General features: G+C 54.3%; 1 protein-coding gene across 1 annotated transcript in view; it reads right to left on the bottom strand.

The window, feature by feature from the left end:
* KIF21B (kinesin family member 21B) overlaps positions 1–13966 on the bottom strand; it is a 50409-nt gene that overhangs the window by 2139 nt on the left and 34304 nt on the right. Inside the window, exons 20-31 of the mRNA XM_023730347.1 lie at positions 13649–13843; positions 13460–13561; positions 12491–12656; positions 12291–12342; positions 12050–12107; positions 11083–11288; positions 10929–11003; positions 5539–5675; positions 4474–4654; positions 2038–2202; positions 1628–1745; positions 176–346 (exon numbers count right to left, since the gene is read on the bottom strand). Coding sequence (XP_023586115.1) covers positions 176–346; positions 1628–1745; positions 2038–2202; positions 4474–4654; positions 5539–5675; positions 10929–11003; positions 11083–11288; positions 12050–12107; positions 12291–12342; positions 12491–12656; positions 13460–13561; positions 13649–13843 — 1626 coding nt within the window. The remainder of the gene's footprint in view (positions 1–175; positions 347–1627; positions 1746–2037; positions 2203–4473; positions 4655–5538; positions 5676–10928; positions 11004–11082; positions 11289–12049; positions 12108–12290; positions 12343–12490; positions 12657–13459; positions 13562–13648; positions 13844–13966) is intronic.

The raw sequence follows: 13966 nt of genomic DNA, 5'->3' as shown, positions 1-13966 counted from the left end.
GGGGAGAGAACAGGCAGGGGGAGGAGGGGAGAGAACAGGCAGGGGGAGGAGGGGAGAGAACAGGCAGGCTGGGAGCTCTGAAACACCTGCCTGGGCTGCAGAGCCCAAGACCGTCGGTCCCAAGGCCCTGCCTGGGCTAGGGAAGCAGGGTGGGAGGAATCCACCCCCAGCCCACCTGGATGAGCTCCTGCTGCTCCAGGTCCCACTTCTTGATGCCGTTATCTCGGGAGCCACTGAACAGGATGTCTCCCTGGATGGCAAGACACTCGATGCCGTCATAGTGTGGGGGCTCAAAGTTGTGGGTGGGGCCCACGGTGCCCGTCACACCCTCGCCCAGCTCGAACATCTGCAGGGAGGAGGTACAGGTAGGGAGAGCTCGCAGGGAGGAGGCGAGAGCCAGGGTCAGCCCATCGGCTCCGACACAGCACCACCACTGCTGTGTGTGGGAGGCCAGCCGGCAGGCCCAGAGCTGGAGCTTCCCCAGCAGGTGAGGGCTGCCCCCAGGCAGCAGGACTGCTTCCTTTGCTGCGCTGTGTGCTGTCATCATAGCGACTTTACAGTACAGAGCAGAACTGCCCCCTAGGGTTTCCGAGGCTGGAATCTTTATGCAAACACATCGCCAGGTCTTTGAACGGCTGGCTGGTGGTTTCGACCTGCTGACTTTCTGGTTAGCAGCTGAGCTCTTAACCACTGCACTACCCGGGCTCCTTTGCTTGTTCCTAGGGACTAGGGACTCTGAAGGCTGGGGTCTTGACCCTTCCCGTAGGGACTGGGGCTGGGGAGTGGTGGGGAGACTGACTTAAATGAATGCAAGGAGTAGATCAGCTGATTACTGGGAGACCCCGCAGCTAGACATGAAGCAGCTATGGACAAAGGCGGTTTTGGGGCATCAACTTCCCTTTAAAATTCTTTTTCATTTTTTAATAAATAATATATTACTTGTACTTTAAATAAAAGGAAAATATTTATCTGTAATCAAACCACCCCACCGTTCTCTTTTTTGATGCTGTTTTTCCAGCTTCTGGAGGCCCTGGGCAGTGCAAACGATTAACATGATCAGCTGTTAACTGAAGGGTTGGAGGTCTGAGTCTACCCAGAAGTGCCAGGAAAGAAAGGCCTGGTGACCTACTTCAGAAAAATCAGCTACTGAAAATCCTGTGGAGCACAGTTCTACTCTGACACCCACGGAATGGACTCCATAGCAACTGGTTAGTTAGTTATGTTCCAGCTTCTGACCATGTCCACACATTCCTCAATGGCTTAATTGGGGGGCAAATAAAATGAGCATTGTTTTCATGCTTTACCTTTGGTTTTCATATTTATCACTTTGATAGTTGCATCACATTCCATTCAGTGGATTTTCCAGAATTTACTTTACTGTTATTCTATCCTTAGACATTTAGATGTCTCTAATTTTTCATCATTTACAAAGTAACGCTGCAATCTATAACTTTCTGTACACACCCTCTTGCCTTCTTTGGAGAGGTTTTTTGGCATAAATTCCCAGAAGCCTCATTGATTTTCATGAGAACTCCTCAAGGCAACAGAGGGAAAAAGTGGGTGAGCATGAGGAGGAAGCACAGAACAGTCCTCAGCCCTGCCTGGAGCTGAGGGCGGCCACAGGTACCTTAACATAGTGGTCCTTGGAGCCGGTCACCACAAGGTCATGGTGGCTGGAGGTCTGGCTGACCGTGAGGCACATCACGGGGCCAATGTGGCCAGTCAGCTTGCCGATCGGCTGGAACCTGCAGTGGGGAGAGGCCCAGCCAGGGGCCAATGGGTCAGAGGGGACCCTGGGTCAGAGTAGAGGGTCTTCCCTGGAACAAATAGGCTCGGCCAGGGTACTCTCCCTCCCCATCAAGGCAAGCTCAAAAACTTAGACATGAACTTCTTGGTATCCCACGGGTCTCAGATGAGGGGCACAGCTCAGCCTCATGGGGGAAAGGAGAATGGAGGAGCAGCTGACATCCTACCCCCCTCTGGCGTGGGTCATGGCAAGCTGAGGCCTCAGCACCTGCCCTGAGGCATCTCACTGACCTGCTGAGCTCCCAGACACGGACAGCGTTGCCTGAGGCGGCGTACAGCATGGTGCCGGAGGGGCTGAGGGCAATCTGGTTGATCTGGTGCTCCCCTTGAGCACTGGTGATGGCGCGGGTGGTTGTGGCGGCACAGGCGTCACCCGAGATCACCTGGCCTGAGGACCTACCCAGGAGGAAGAGAGGCAAGGCCAGCTATCAAGACAGCCCGTCCAAATGGGCCAGGAAGCCAATAAACCCTCACTCAGCTATGGCCAGTTGATTTTCGACAAGGGTGCCAAGTCCATTCAATGAAAAAAGAATAGTCTCTTCAATAAATGGTTCTGGAGTAACTGGATCTCCACATGGAAAAGAATGAAGTTAGACTCAGACCTCACACCACATATAAAAATTAACTCAAAATGGATCAATGACCTAAATGGAAGAACTAAAATCTTAAAACAAAACAGGGGTAATGCTTTAGGACCTAGTTTTCAACAATGAATTCTTGGATATGACACCAAAAGCATGAGCAACAGAAGACAAAACAGATGAATTGGACTTTATCAAAATTAAAGACTTATGTGCATTAAAGGACTTCATCAAGAAAGTGAAGAGACAGCCTAAAGAATGAGAGAAAATATTTGGGAACCACATACACGTATCTACGTGGTAAGGGCTTAGTAACCAGAACTCAACAACAAAAAGACAAATTACCCAATCAAAAAAATGAGCAAAGGACTTCAAAGATATTTCACCAAAGAAGATATACAAATGGCCAATAAGCACATGAAAACATGTTCAGTGTCACTAGTCATTGGGAAAATGCAAATCAAAACCACAAAGAGATACCACTTCACCCCCATTAGGGCGATAATAAAAAGATGGATAATAACAAGTGTTAGTGGGGATGTGAAGAAACTGGAACCCTCATACATTGCTGGTGTGAATGTAAAACAGTGCAGCTGCTTTGGAAAACAGTTTGGCAGTTCCTCAAAAAGTTAAACATAGCACTACCACATGATCCAGCAATTCTACTCCTAGGTATATGCCCCAAAGACTTGAAAACAGGGATTCAAACAGATAGCTGTATACTAATGTTCACTGCAGTATTATTCATGACAGCCAAACAGTGGAAACAATGCAAGCGTCCATCAACAGATGAATGGATAAACAAAATGTGGTACATATATGCAATGGGATATTACTCAACCATAAAAAGAAATGAAACAAAAAAAAGAAATGAACTTCTGATAACTGTCATGACATGCATGAACCTTGAAAACATTACGCTGACTGAAATAAGTCAGATACAAAAGGATCACAAAAGATCAAATATGATCCCACTTACATGAAATATCTAGAATAGGCAAATGCAGAGAGACTGAAGTGTATTAGTCGTTACTAGGGGCTGGAGGGAGGGAAATGGAGAGTTACTGCTTAAGGGGTACTGAGTTGGTGTTAAGAGTAATGAAAATACTTGGAAATAAATAGTGATGATGATTGTATGACATGAGGAACATAATTATTGTCCAGGAATTGTACACATAAAAATGGTTGAATTGCCAGTTTTTATATATATTTTTACCACAAGAAAAAAAGAAAAACCTCACTCAGGCCCAGCCCTCATAACCCACTTCTGCCAGGAGGCCTTCTCTGACTGATGGAGAGAAGCAACAGCTTCCAGAAGTTTCTGGTCCAACAAAGATGGGACCAAGGGGAGAGCTCCATTCCACCCCCAGCAAAAGCCAAGTCCCTATACCTGCCCTGTCCATCACCTAGAGCACTGGTGTGGAAAGGTTGTAACACTAAGGCTGGGTCTAAACCTAGATCTTGTGGAGCTCATTTAACCTCTCTGAGTCTCTGTTTCCTCATCTGTACAAAGAGGTGATAATACCCATTCTGTTTACCTCTTCTTTACAAAGCAAATCAAATAGCAGTTTGTAGCTTACAATGTAAACTTAAGGACTAAGCGTGACTTTTGCTAAGGAGCGATTTCATTTTCCACGGCCCCTTGTCTTAGTTCTGTTTCCCATGCGTCTGCCAGGGACCAGGGCCATATCTGAGGGGCTCACTCATGGGGGCAGGTGGCCAACACAGCTTTAGAGGCCAATGCCCCCTACCGTTCTCACCCCGTTTCCCCAACTCCTCTTTTGGACTCAAAAGTCAATATCCAGCAAACCTCAGGGGGCAGGGTTGGGGGACTGGGATGAAGGTGGGGACCAGGCAGGCCAATGAAAACGCCCAAAGGCTCCCCCAAGCTGCTGCCCCAGACACTGTCTCCAGCCCAGGGGATCTCGCCTGGTCCCTCAGAGTCTAGCCAAATCCAGGGGTCTGTGAGGGCCTTTGCGCCCATGTAGCCGGGCTGTGCTTAGGGGGTCACCAGGACTTTGGGGACGCATTTGCACGTAACTAGCCTGCTCTGGCCGCCACCGTGCCAGGCCAGTGGAGTACTTACGTGAGGGTGCGGATGCACTTGGCCGAGTCCCGGATGTCCCACACCTTGATGTAGGAGGTGGACACGGAGAACACCAGCCCCGAGTGGCTGCAGTATTTGATGGATACCACATTGTTGGGGTGGCCCTTTAGAGCCACGATCTCCTGCCCCGTCACCAAGTTCCACATCTTACAGCTTCGGTCTGCAAGACACAGGGAGGGAGTCAGAGGAGGGTGGTGACATCAGCCATGTCATGCATGCTGCCTGCATCGGGGACTGTCAAGGTTGGGGGGAGGTGGTCGAGGGGATGCAGAGGAAGGAGCTCCTGGTCTGAGGAAGAGAAACATGTGACCACGCATGCTCACCCGTGTGCATGTGCTCATGAAAAATGTAGGAGAGCAGCTGGTCAGAACTCGAGACCAGGTTTCCCAAGCAAACTTCTACAAGCACCAACATTCCGTGAGCATTGCCAAGGTGTTCTGTGCTAAAAGAAAACCCCTAAGCATTTGGTGCCTATTCCTGCAAATGCTCATAGCTCATGAGACGAATGACCAAGGAGCAAGAAGATCTTATAGGAAAAACTTGGAATCAATCAATCACACCTAGATGGACAACTCTGCCCCCGCCCACCATGGATACAGATGTTTGTGTTTCTATTTACATGCCAACTACAGAATCATCCTTGCTGCTGAACATTTCTCTGACTTTGTTGCTGTGATCAAGTAAATCATGATGTTGTGGAGTCCTGCTGCCGAGGTCACAGAATTACACAGATGCAAGTGCGGGGGTGCACGGCAGGGGATGTGGTGGTGTTGGGGGGCTGGCGTGACCAAACACGGGTGGGGCATCTGAGAAGCTTCCTGGAGCTGCTGATACAGTTTGAAAGAAGCGCTGGGCAGAGCCACCAGGGTCAGTTACGAGGAGAGGCTCAGTCCAGAGGCAAGAGACACAAGGGTAGAGGGCAAGCAGACCCTCACATCTTCAACTCCTAGGGCTCTATGTTCTCATCTTCTTCAGAGCCCATTCTGGGAAAAGACACCGTGATGTGTGGAAGCCCCTAGTCCTCCCTGTCTGGCTTCCACTCACCTTTGGAGCCTGTGAAAAGTAGCTCATCCGTGGCGTCCAGGCAGAGGATGGGCTTGGTGTGGCCCTCGGCCATGGAGACACACTGCAGCGGGGCCGTCCGCGCACCCTTGGCTCCTCCAACAGGGGTGATGATGCCCCTTCCCAGGAAAGAGGAGAAAGGGGGCACTCATCAGCCAGGGAGACCACACCAGGCTGAGTAAGGCACATGGGTGAGGGGGACAGGACAGAGCAGGGCCTGGGGACTAATGAAGGAGACTCCAGCCAAACTCCACCAAGGACTGAGAGCCTGGAATACGCTGCACAGAGCGGGAGGGCCTGCCTTGAACAGCACCCTTCTGATGGCTATCCTGAGTGCTTCCAGGGCGCCAAGCCCTGTGCTAGGCCAGCATGGCCCTGCCTACAGGGAGTTCCCATCTGAGGCCTGCCTGACCCAGACCCTGAGACAGAAAGGCTCCCAAGGCCCACTGGGCAGGGGCAGAGCTCCACATGCTGGAATTGCTCCTGCAGCTCCCATCCAGCCAGCTCTTCCATGCTGCTTTAGTTAAACAGAGAGGGAAGAAGGCTCAGGCTGTCACCCCTGAGTGCCCCATCCCAGTACACCCATTTGCCAGTGACTGCCTCTGAGGCTGGCAACCCCCAAGCACAGAGACTCACACACCTCACACACCCCTACCCACAGGCCCCTCTGGATCAGCAATGGTCAGACCTGTAACTATCATTTACAAAGGGGTAATCTCTTTAGGGACCCCCACACAGCTTTGGGTTATGGATGTTTGGGGCCCCTCTGGGGCTCCCCATGAGCACTCTAGGAGAGGGAATGTGGCTACACCAGTCTGCTGGAGGCCCTGGGATGAATGTTTGTTTCTCAGTGAGGAGGGCCTTTTTGGATGAGTCCCTGACTGGGTTATGTGCAGGACTAAAAATACGTTCTAGTCCTTGTCCAAAGAGAACGCTGCCCGATGGGTGGCCGAAGGTATGTGAAATTACCAGTGTCCAGCCCACAGTGCTCTCGCCCAGCCCCCAGGGTTCAGTCAGGCCTCCCCGTGAGGATGGCAGTCAGACATCAGCTGCCAGCCAGGTGTCACGTACACATGAACACCTCTGCTCCTCCAGCTTTGAACAGCTACTCAAACTGCCCCAGCTCCCCACTTCTGACACTAGCTCGGGTCTAGCTATGTCGCTGGGAAGAAGCCCAGGACTGCTGTGGAAAGTATATAAAAGTATATAAGAGGCTAACTCTCCCTCAGACAAGAGAGGCGGGTAGGCCGGCTAGCATCTCATGGGGTGGAGCCTTGCTACCCGCAGGAGGGTATCAGAAACATTAACACCAGGGCTGGGGGCAAGGGGGCCAGAGAGCACACTGGGTGAGCCGGAGGCAGCTCTCAGCCTGAGAGCGGCCTTTTGTTTGTCAGGGGCTCATGCCCACCAGGTCCAGAGACTTGCTCCCCATTATGGTGGGTGCTGGGTAGGCTGGGGAGGCCTCTGGGCTGGTCATCCCACAAGCTGGGTGGAGGCGGGGCGGGGAGAAGGTACCCATCCATGCACCTGTGTGCCGAGAGGTGTGGACAGGGGGCACTTTCTCCCAGGTGCCCCTCACAGAACCAGAGTCTGAAGAGCTCCCCCTAGTGGCATGACTTGAGCATGACACAAGGATCCTGAGCAGAGTCACCGAAGCCCCTCAAACGAGCGCCAGCCCCGGCGGGTCCCCACGGCCCCCCAGGTCTTTCTCCAGATCTCCTGTCCCTCAGCAGGGCTCAGCCCAGCTGACCCCTGCTTCACATGCTGGGCCCCTCCCAACCCAGGTGACAGGGGAGAAGAGAACAGGGCCTGTGACAAGCAACTACACGCCCCTCCCCAAGCCCCCAGCTCCAGCCAGGCCTGGTGGTGAGAGGCCATGTGGCAACCCTGACAGAAGGAACCATGGGGCCGGAACAGGTCACAGGAGAGCCGAGGGCGGGCAGGGGGCGGCATGCTGAGGACGCGGTGTGCAGGCGGGGGTGGGGGTGGGGGCAGCGAGAGGCAGAGAGTGATACAGAGAGTCAGAGCTGGGGACCAAACAGGAGAGACATTCTGTGTACCTCAGGACCTCCGACAAAGAGGAGTCGCTGTCATCAGACCTGGGAAGGGCAGAAAATTAGCTGGATTAGGGGGAGAGAGGAAAACACACACAGGGACAGCAGAGGCAGCAGCAGCATTGAAGGTCAGAGGACAGGTTATTCTCTTCCAGGGGAGCGGAGTGAGGCGGAAGAACAGGGCGCTAGGGAGAGCAGGAAGGAGGGCAGGCAGGCTGGCCTGGGAGCTGGGAGACGCCCCCTGGAGCGGGCCACCAGGGGGTCCCGCAGCTAATAGGGAGTGAGGAGGGGGCCGTGGGGAGACACGGGCATGCCAGCCCCACACTCTGGGGAGACGGATCCCGGTTCCAAGCTCTCCGGCTGCCCCATCGCACAAGCCGGGGCCCCTGCCCTAACCGCACAAGGCCGTACCTGCCCAAGGCCAAAGGAAGCCATGCCTGCTCCTGCCCCTCCCTGGAAGCTGGCTTTGTCCAGTGAGTGTACTTATTTTCCAAGCCCACTATACCCAGAGAGCCCCGGGACTGTGTTTAGAAGCTGGCTCTACACCATGCAGGGCTCCAAGTCTGGGCCACCAGACAGGCCCGAGGCCCTGCTGTCCCACCTGCCCGGCACCAGCAGGGCCTCTGCCAGACCACCAGGCTGTGGTGGGCAGAGTCCCACCCCAATCTTTCTGCAAGGGACCTCTAGACTGGAAAGGCAGGGCACCCTAGGTGGGGGTCAGCCAGGCTTGGTCCACACCTGCCATGGGATCCTGAGCTGAGATAGGCTTGGGGAAGGAGGGTGTCTGGTCTACTGGACTCTGACCCCTGAGCCCAGCATTCGTTGAGCACTATTTCAATGCAGAAAGGGGCATTTTTGTGGGGAAGTGGGAGGGGCTGATGTCAGGCACCAGGTGTAAACAACGAAAAGCACTTTCCAGTCTGGGGTTCCCGTGAAGGACACAGAAGCATCACTCCTAGTATAGAGAAGCTTTTAAGGGAGGCATCTGGGGTCCTCCCAGTGGGAGGATGGCTCATTCAGTGCAGAGGGCCTGAGAGGCCGGGGGCATCCAACCATTTGGGGGAGCACAGAGAGGAAGGCATGGAGGGTGGGGTCCCCCCACTTTCCCACTGTAGGAAAACAATGCTGGCTGGAGTCAGAAGCCCCGCTGTGAGGCTCATTCTCTCATATGTAAAATGGGGAAGATAATCACTGTCTCGTGGCTGATTTGTAAGTCATGGCTGAATGCAGGGGTTGCTGTTAACATAACTCATACCATTTTTAATTGTAGTTTTACAACACTAGCTGCAGGTATAGGCTGAGCTGTACCTGCTGGGACAGTTCCTAAGGGCCACTGGGGTCTTGTTTGAAGCATTTGTGGTGGGGAAGGGGAGTGGATGAACTGAACGAAGGGGCTTCAGACACCCCAGTGAATCAGCTGAGGGGGATTAAAGGGGCAGTCCTGGGGGAGGCCCTCTTGTGCCCGGCCTGTACAGCCATCAACACCTCACTACCCTGTCGCCAAATGCAGTGACTACCTTCTTGCCCTCTCCTTAGGTCCCAGCATGCTCAGTACAGAAAGGGCAGAGGCGCCAGGAGAGGGCGCCTGAACAGCGTGGCTGGTGTCTGTCTGCCCCAGCCCTGCCTCAGACAAGGACCAGACCACAGGCTATTGGTCCTCTTTTGCACCCTCCCCGACTTGCCGTCAGCCCTGGCTCTTACTTGTCCAGCGCCGACCCCTGGCTCTGATTACTGGTGAGACGAGAGAAGACATTGCGGTCGTTGCGGGGCCGAGTGGGAGGGGATGAGGGGGGCGTGAATCCCACATCTGTGGACCTGGGGAGTCGGGACAGAGGGCAGCATCTGTTAGCAACCACATCTCCCTGCCCACAGGCCCACGCTGGGGCTGTGCTTCCAGCACCATCTTCCGTCTCGGTTGTAAAGCCTGGCCCACGGGGCAGGGCCTGCTGTGCAATAATCCTGGAACCAACCCCCACTTAACCTCACAGATGCGGCTCTTAACCTCTCCAGGGCAAAGTCTAGGACCTCGGTACACCACCCTCTTCCAAGTCCCCAAGATCTCTCTCTTTGGAAAGTTGTCAGTAGCTCAGCCTGAATCCTCCCTCCCTTTGGGAAGTGATCGCATTGCTTGTTGCCATCCAGTCGGCTCTGACTCACGCTGACCTTGCGTATAACAGAGTGAGACATTGCCTGGTCCTGTACCATTTTTATGATTTCATTGTTAGGTTTGAGTCCATTGCTGTGGCCACTGTGTATTTTAAATGCCTTCCAACCAAGGGGGCTCATCTTCCGTCACTAAATCGGACAATATTCTGTTGTGATCCATAGGGTTTTCACGGGCTAATCTATGCAAGTAGATCGCCACGACTTTCTTCCCAGCCTTAGTTTGGCAGCTGTGCTGAAACCTGTCTACCATGGGTGACCCTGCTGGTATTTGATATACCAGTAGAACAGCATCCAGCATCATAGCCACATTCAAGCTGCCACAAGTACAACAGACTGACAGATGGGTCAGTTGGGTATAAATCCCTCAGACTACAGCTTAAGTATGTTCTCTCCATTCATGGGTGAAGTGAGATGGTCTGTAAGGTCCTGAGCAGACAGATATCCCTGCATCATCACCCCACCAAAGGCCACCTCTGCCATCCACCCATGCTTTGGTGAGGAGGAGGGCTGGGAGCTCGAGCAAACCCTCCTTCTGTCTTCTACTGAGGAAGGTAACAAGAGACCTTCTTAAGCCCCTGCCTTCCCACAATTTACTGTGTGACCTGGGGGAGTCCACCACACTGCTTTGAAAATGAGGTGCATGAACCAGATGACCCTAAGAGGTATCCCATGATGTGCAGAGGCTCTGTGGGGCCTGGTTTCATGCTGGCTGACCAGATGGAGACTTCCCCGCCACTCTGCATTGATCTCTCTGTTTTTTCTTTGAACTTCTATACTCCTCTCACATGACAAGGCCTTAAAAAGAGCAAGAGCCTCCAATGACCTAAGGTCATACGAAAGGACTGACACACATCAGTACAAAGACCATCCAAGTCACCACAAAGCCGCCTACATTGAGCGCGCATAAGCAAATAGTGTTTAGTAACTGGTTTGGCCGCTCAGTTCAAGGTGCCTTATGGAGATTTTGTTACCGAAGACCACTCCTGAGAGGGTGGGGAAGGGATTACAGGGGAGAAGCCGAATGACTTGTGCAAACTGGCCTAGACTATAAAGTGTACATCATGATCCACAGAGTGGGACATCCCGGCAGTTGATCCACCCAAAGACTACACCAGCAGAGATCCTGGTGCTGGTTCTAGAACACTCTCTTACCTAATGGGCTGCCCTCGGTCATAGGACTTCCTGCGGGTCAGAGGGGACGTCTCCGTGCCGCGAGATTGCCGGGGGCTGGAAGAGAAGGGTCCAGTGAGGCCCAGACCCAACTCCCTGCCCGACCAGACCCCCGTCCCTGGCTCCCTCTCCTTACAAGGTGCTGCCTCTGGTGGGCAGGCTGATGGTGCGGGAGACCTTGTCCCGGTAGTAGGAGTCTCGGATTGAGAAGCCCACTGCATCCTCTTTGATCTCGACAAGGGAGGCCAGGGACTTGGTGATGTTCTTCGTGGAGATGTCCAGTGGGGGACCCAGGCACTCAGCCGAAACAGCCTTCATCTGGGCAGACAGCTTGGGCTCCCCCTGGGAAAGCAAGGGCTAGGGTGGACCAACTCTGCCAAAGGGGATGGCACATATGGGGGGAGCCAGGGAGAAAGGCTAATGAGAGAAATGGTGCCACCTTGGCCTAAGGTAGAGGAGCCTGTGGAAGGACACTGGCAGACGTCACAAAGAGACCGTCTCCTGTGCTCCACAGCTAAACTCTCAAGGCTCTCTGAAAGAATCCAGAGCAACTAGAATTGTTTTACTACCCTTGGTCAGCCTATGCAAACACAGAATGGCCAGACTGACCTCTCATTTTATCCAAAAACTATACACAATCCATAATTCACAGTCTACAGTTGTTTTCCCTTCTCTCTTTAATAAACCGTTTCTTGGTTCAGTCTCTAACCAATCCCTAACTGTTAATAACCTCCCTTACCACTGACTCTCACCCAACCAGCTACCTAGAGTTAGTCTGTGATACAGAGCCATGAGGTAGAGTCTTGGGTGAAGGGGAGATTTTGGAAAGCAGGGCCTCTGGCTATGGTGACGTCACCAGGCAGAGTAGAAGCAGAGGTCAGCTGTGGGTCCACCCACCTCAAACAGGATGGGCAGTAACAGGTTACATACCTGAGCACTCCCCAATTCCAGGTTAGACCCTCTGGGCCCCTCTATCCCAGCCGGGGGCAATATTGGGTCAGGGCCAGGTGTGGGGGCAGAGCCACAGTGAGGTGGGGACCAGTTGGGGGTGGCTGGCCCTGCCCCACCCTACTGTCCATGTTCTCGTGGGGCTGATAGCTCACCTTGAACTTGAAATCATCATGGCTGGTGGAGCCTTTCATGGTGAATGACTGGGAGAAGCTAAGGACGAAGCAGAGGGAGTTTAGAATCCTGATATCCTATGCTTTGGTGTTCTGGGACTTTGATTCATGGGCCCCAGAGAGCCCCCGATTCTAGGCTCAGCCCTAGGACCCCATGCAACCCTCACCCCAGCGCCAGGTACATGCTGTGAGCCAACCTCTTATTCCCAACGGGGAAACTCACCTTCCCTCAGAGAATTCGGAGATCTCCTCATCTGTGCTGGCGTAGCCATTCTCTGCAGGAGGAAAGGAGAGTGAGAGGCCTGGGAGGGAAAGGAGAGGGGGATGGCTCCCTCCTGAATCTCACCCACTGGGATCAGACAAGGGGAGTTGAGGGGAGTGAGGACCCCCAGGGCTGTGAGGATGGTGCCCACACCCCCGTACCCTGCTGCACATTGTAGATGAGGGCCTGCAGCTCGGGGTGCGCCTCAGCCTTCTCGCGCAGGGCGTCCAGAAGCTGGTGGTTCTGGGAGGAGCCCGTCATGTCTGTCTGCTTCAGCCTTCCCTCCAGCAGCCGGATCTGGGCCTCCTTCTGAGCTACTTGCAGCCCCTGAGGGCAGGAAGCAAGGCCTGGGCTTACCCTTCCCGGCCTGGAGCTGTGGGTGCCCTGTCACTGCTCTCACATTCTCACACAACCTGCTCCCTACAAGACGCCTTGGGGGCTCCCTTCTAGCTTCCAGGTACCAGCCCTTGTACCTGTCACTGATCCGGGATGCACCCCCAGCCCCTTTAGCTCCTGGAGGTCACCTGAGGACACACTCTCCTCAGACACAATAGAGCCGAGCCTGGAGCTCACTGGGGACAGGGTGAGGAGTCACGGAGCGGTCTCCCCACCCTCTTCCCACAGTTACACTGTACGTGTTCTGTGTGCTGTCTGCCCCAACAGAGACAGGCCCAGGAGGAAGAGCTCATCCCCTGGGCAGCTCTCTGTCAGGGGGAGGGAGGGCCACAAGAATGTCAGGGCACGCCTGATTGTTCTAGTATAAACCCTCCACCTCCAGCAGTCTCAAGCCCTGCCCTGCTGGGGTTGCCTTGGGCCACAGACACAGGGTCACCTCTATGGAGCCCTGCTGTGTGCCAGGCGCCATGCCACGCCCCTTATATGCATCATCTCGTTACAGCCATGCAACATGCTCCCAGCTAGGTATGTCATCATCCCAGCTTTACGGGCATGGAATCAGAGGCTAGGAGGTGAGGCAACTTGCCCTGGCCTGTAAGCGATGCAGGCCAGGAGGAGCCAGGTCTGTGAGCGCCACCACTAGGGTAGATGGGCTCCCCCAAGAGAACCTGTGGGGATCACAGAGCACCTGTGCCCACGAGGCCCCTACACAGAAGCTGCTACGGCCGGCTCACCTTGTCAATGGACGCCTTGAGGAAGTTGTCCAGCAAAAGGCGGGCTTCGGCCAGGGAGCAGGAGCTGATGACCACTGATGTGTCCGTCGAGTCCAGCTCTTCCTAGGACCAGGAGGCACAAACCCCGTCACTCAGGGCTGCCCCTGCCAACCCACCTCTCCGCCCCAGCCAGGCCTGCCCTGCAGGCACCTTGGTCTCCTCCAGCTGCACAATGGTGGCCTGGCAGTCGGTGATGCTGTCATTGATGTAGTCGATGTTGGCTGCCAGCACGTCAATCTCCTCAGCCAGCTCTTGCAGCCCCTTCTCCTCCTCGGGGCTCTCAGCCTGCAGCCGTTCCCGCTTCCTCCGCAAGGCCTCCTGCAGGAGGAAGAGCTCCTCCCTTTTCTGGGCAGGGGATGGAGGAGAGGCCTCAGGGAGCTGCCTGGCCCAAAGAGCTCCCTGACCACAGCTCCCACCCCGGGTGGCCCAGACACAGGCCGGCCGTGAGAGCCCCTCTGGATTCCAGAG

This window comes from Trichechus manatus, unplaced genomic scaffold (genome assembly GCF_000243295.1).
Source record: "Trichechus manatus latirostris isolate Lorelei unplaced genomic scaffold, TriManLat1.0 scaffold00035, whole genome shotgun sequence".
Classification (NCBI taxonomy): Eukaryota; Metazoa; Chordata; class Mammalia; order Sirenia; family Trichechidae; genus Trichechus; species Trichechus manatus.
This window is presented reverse-complemented; position numbering and strand designations above follow the sequence as displayed.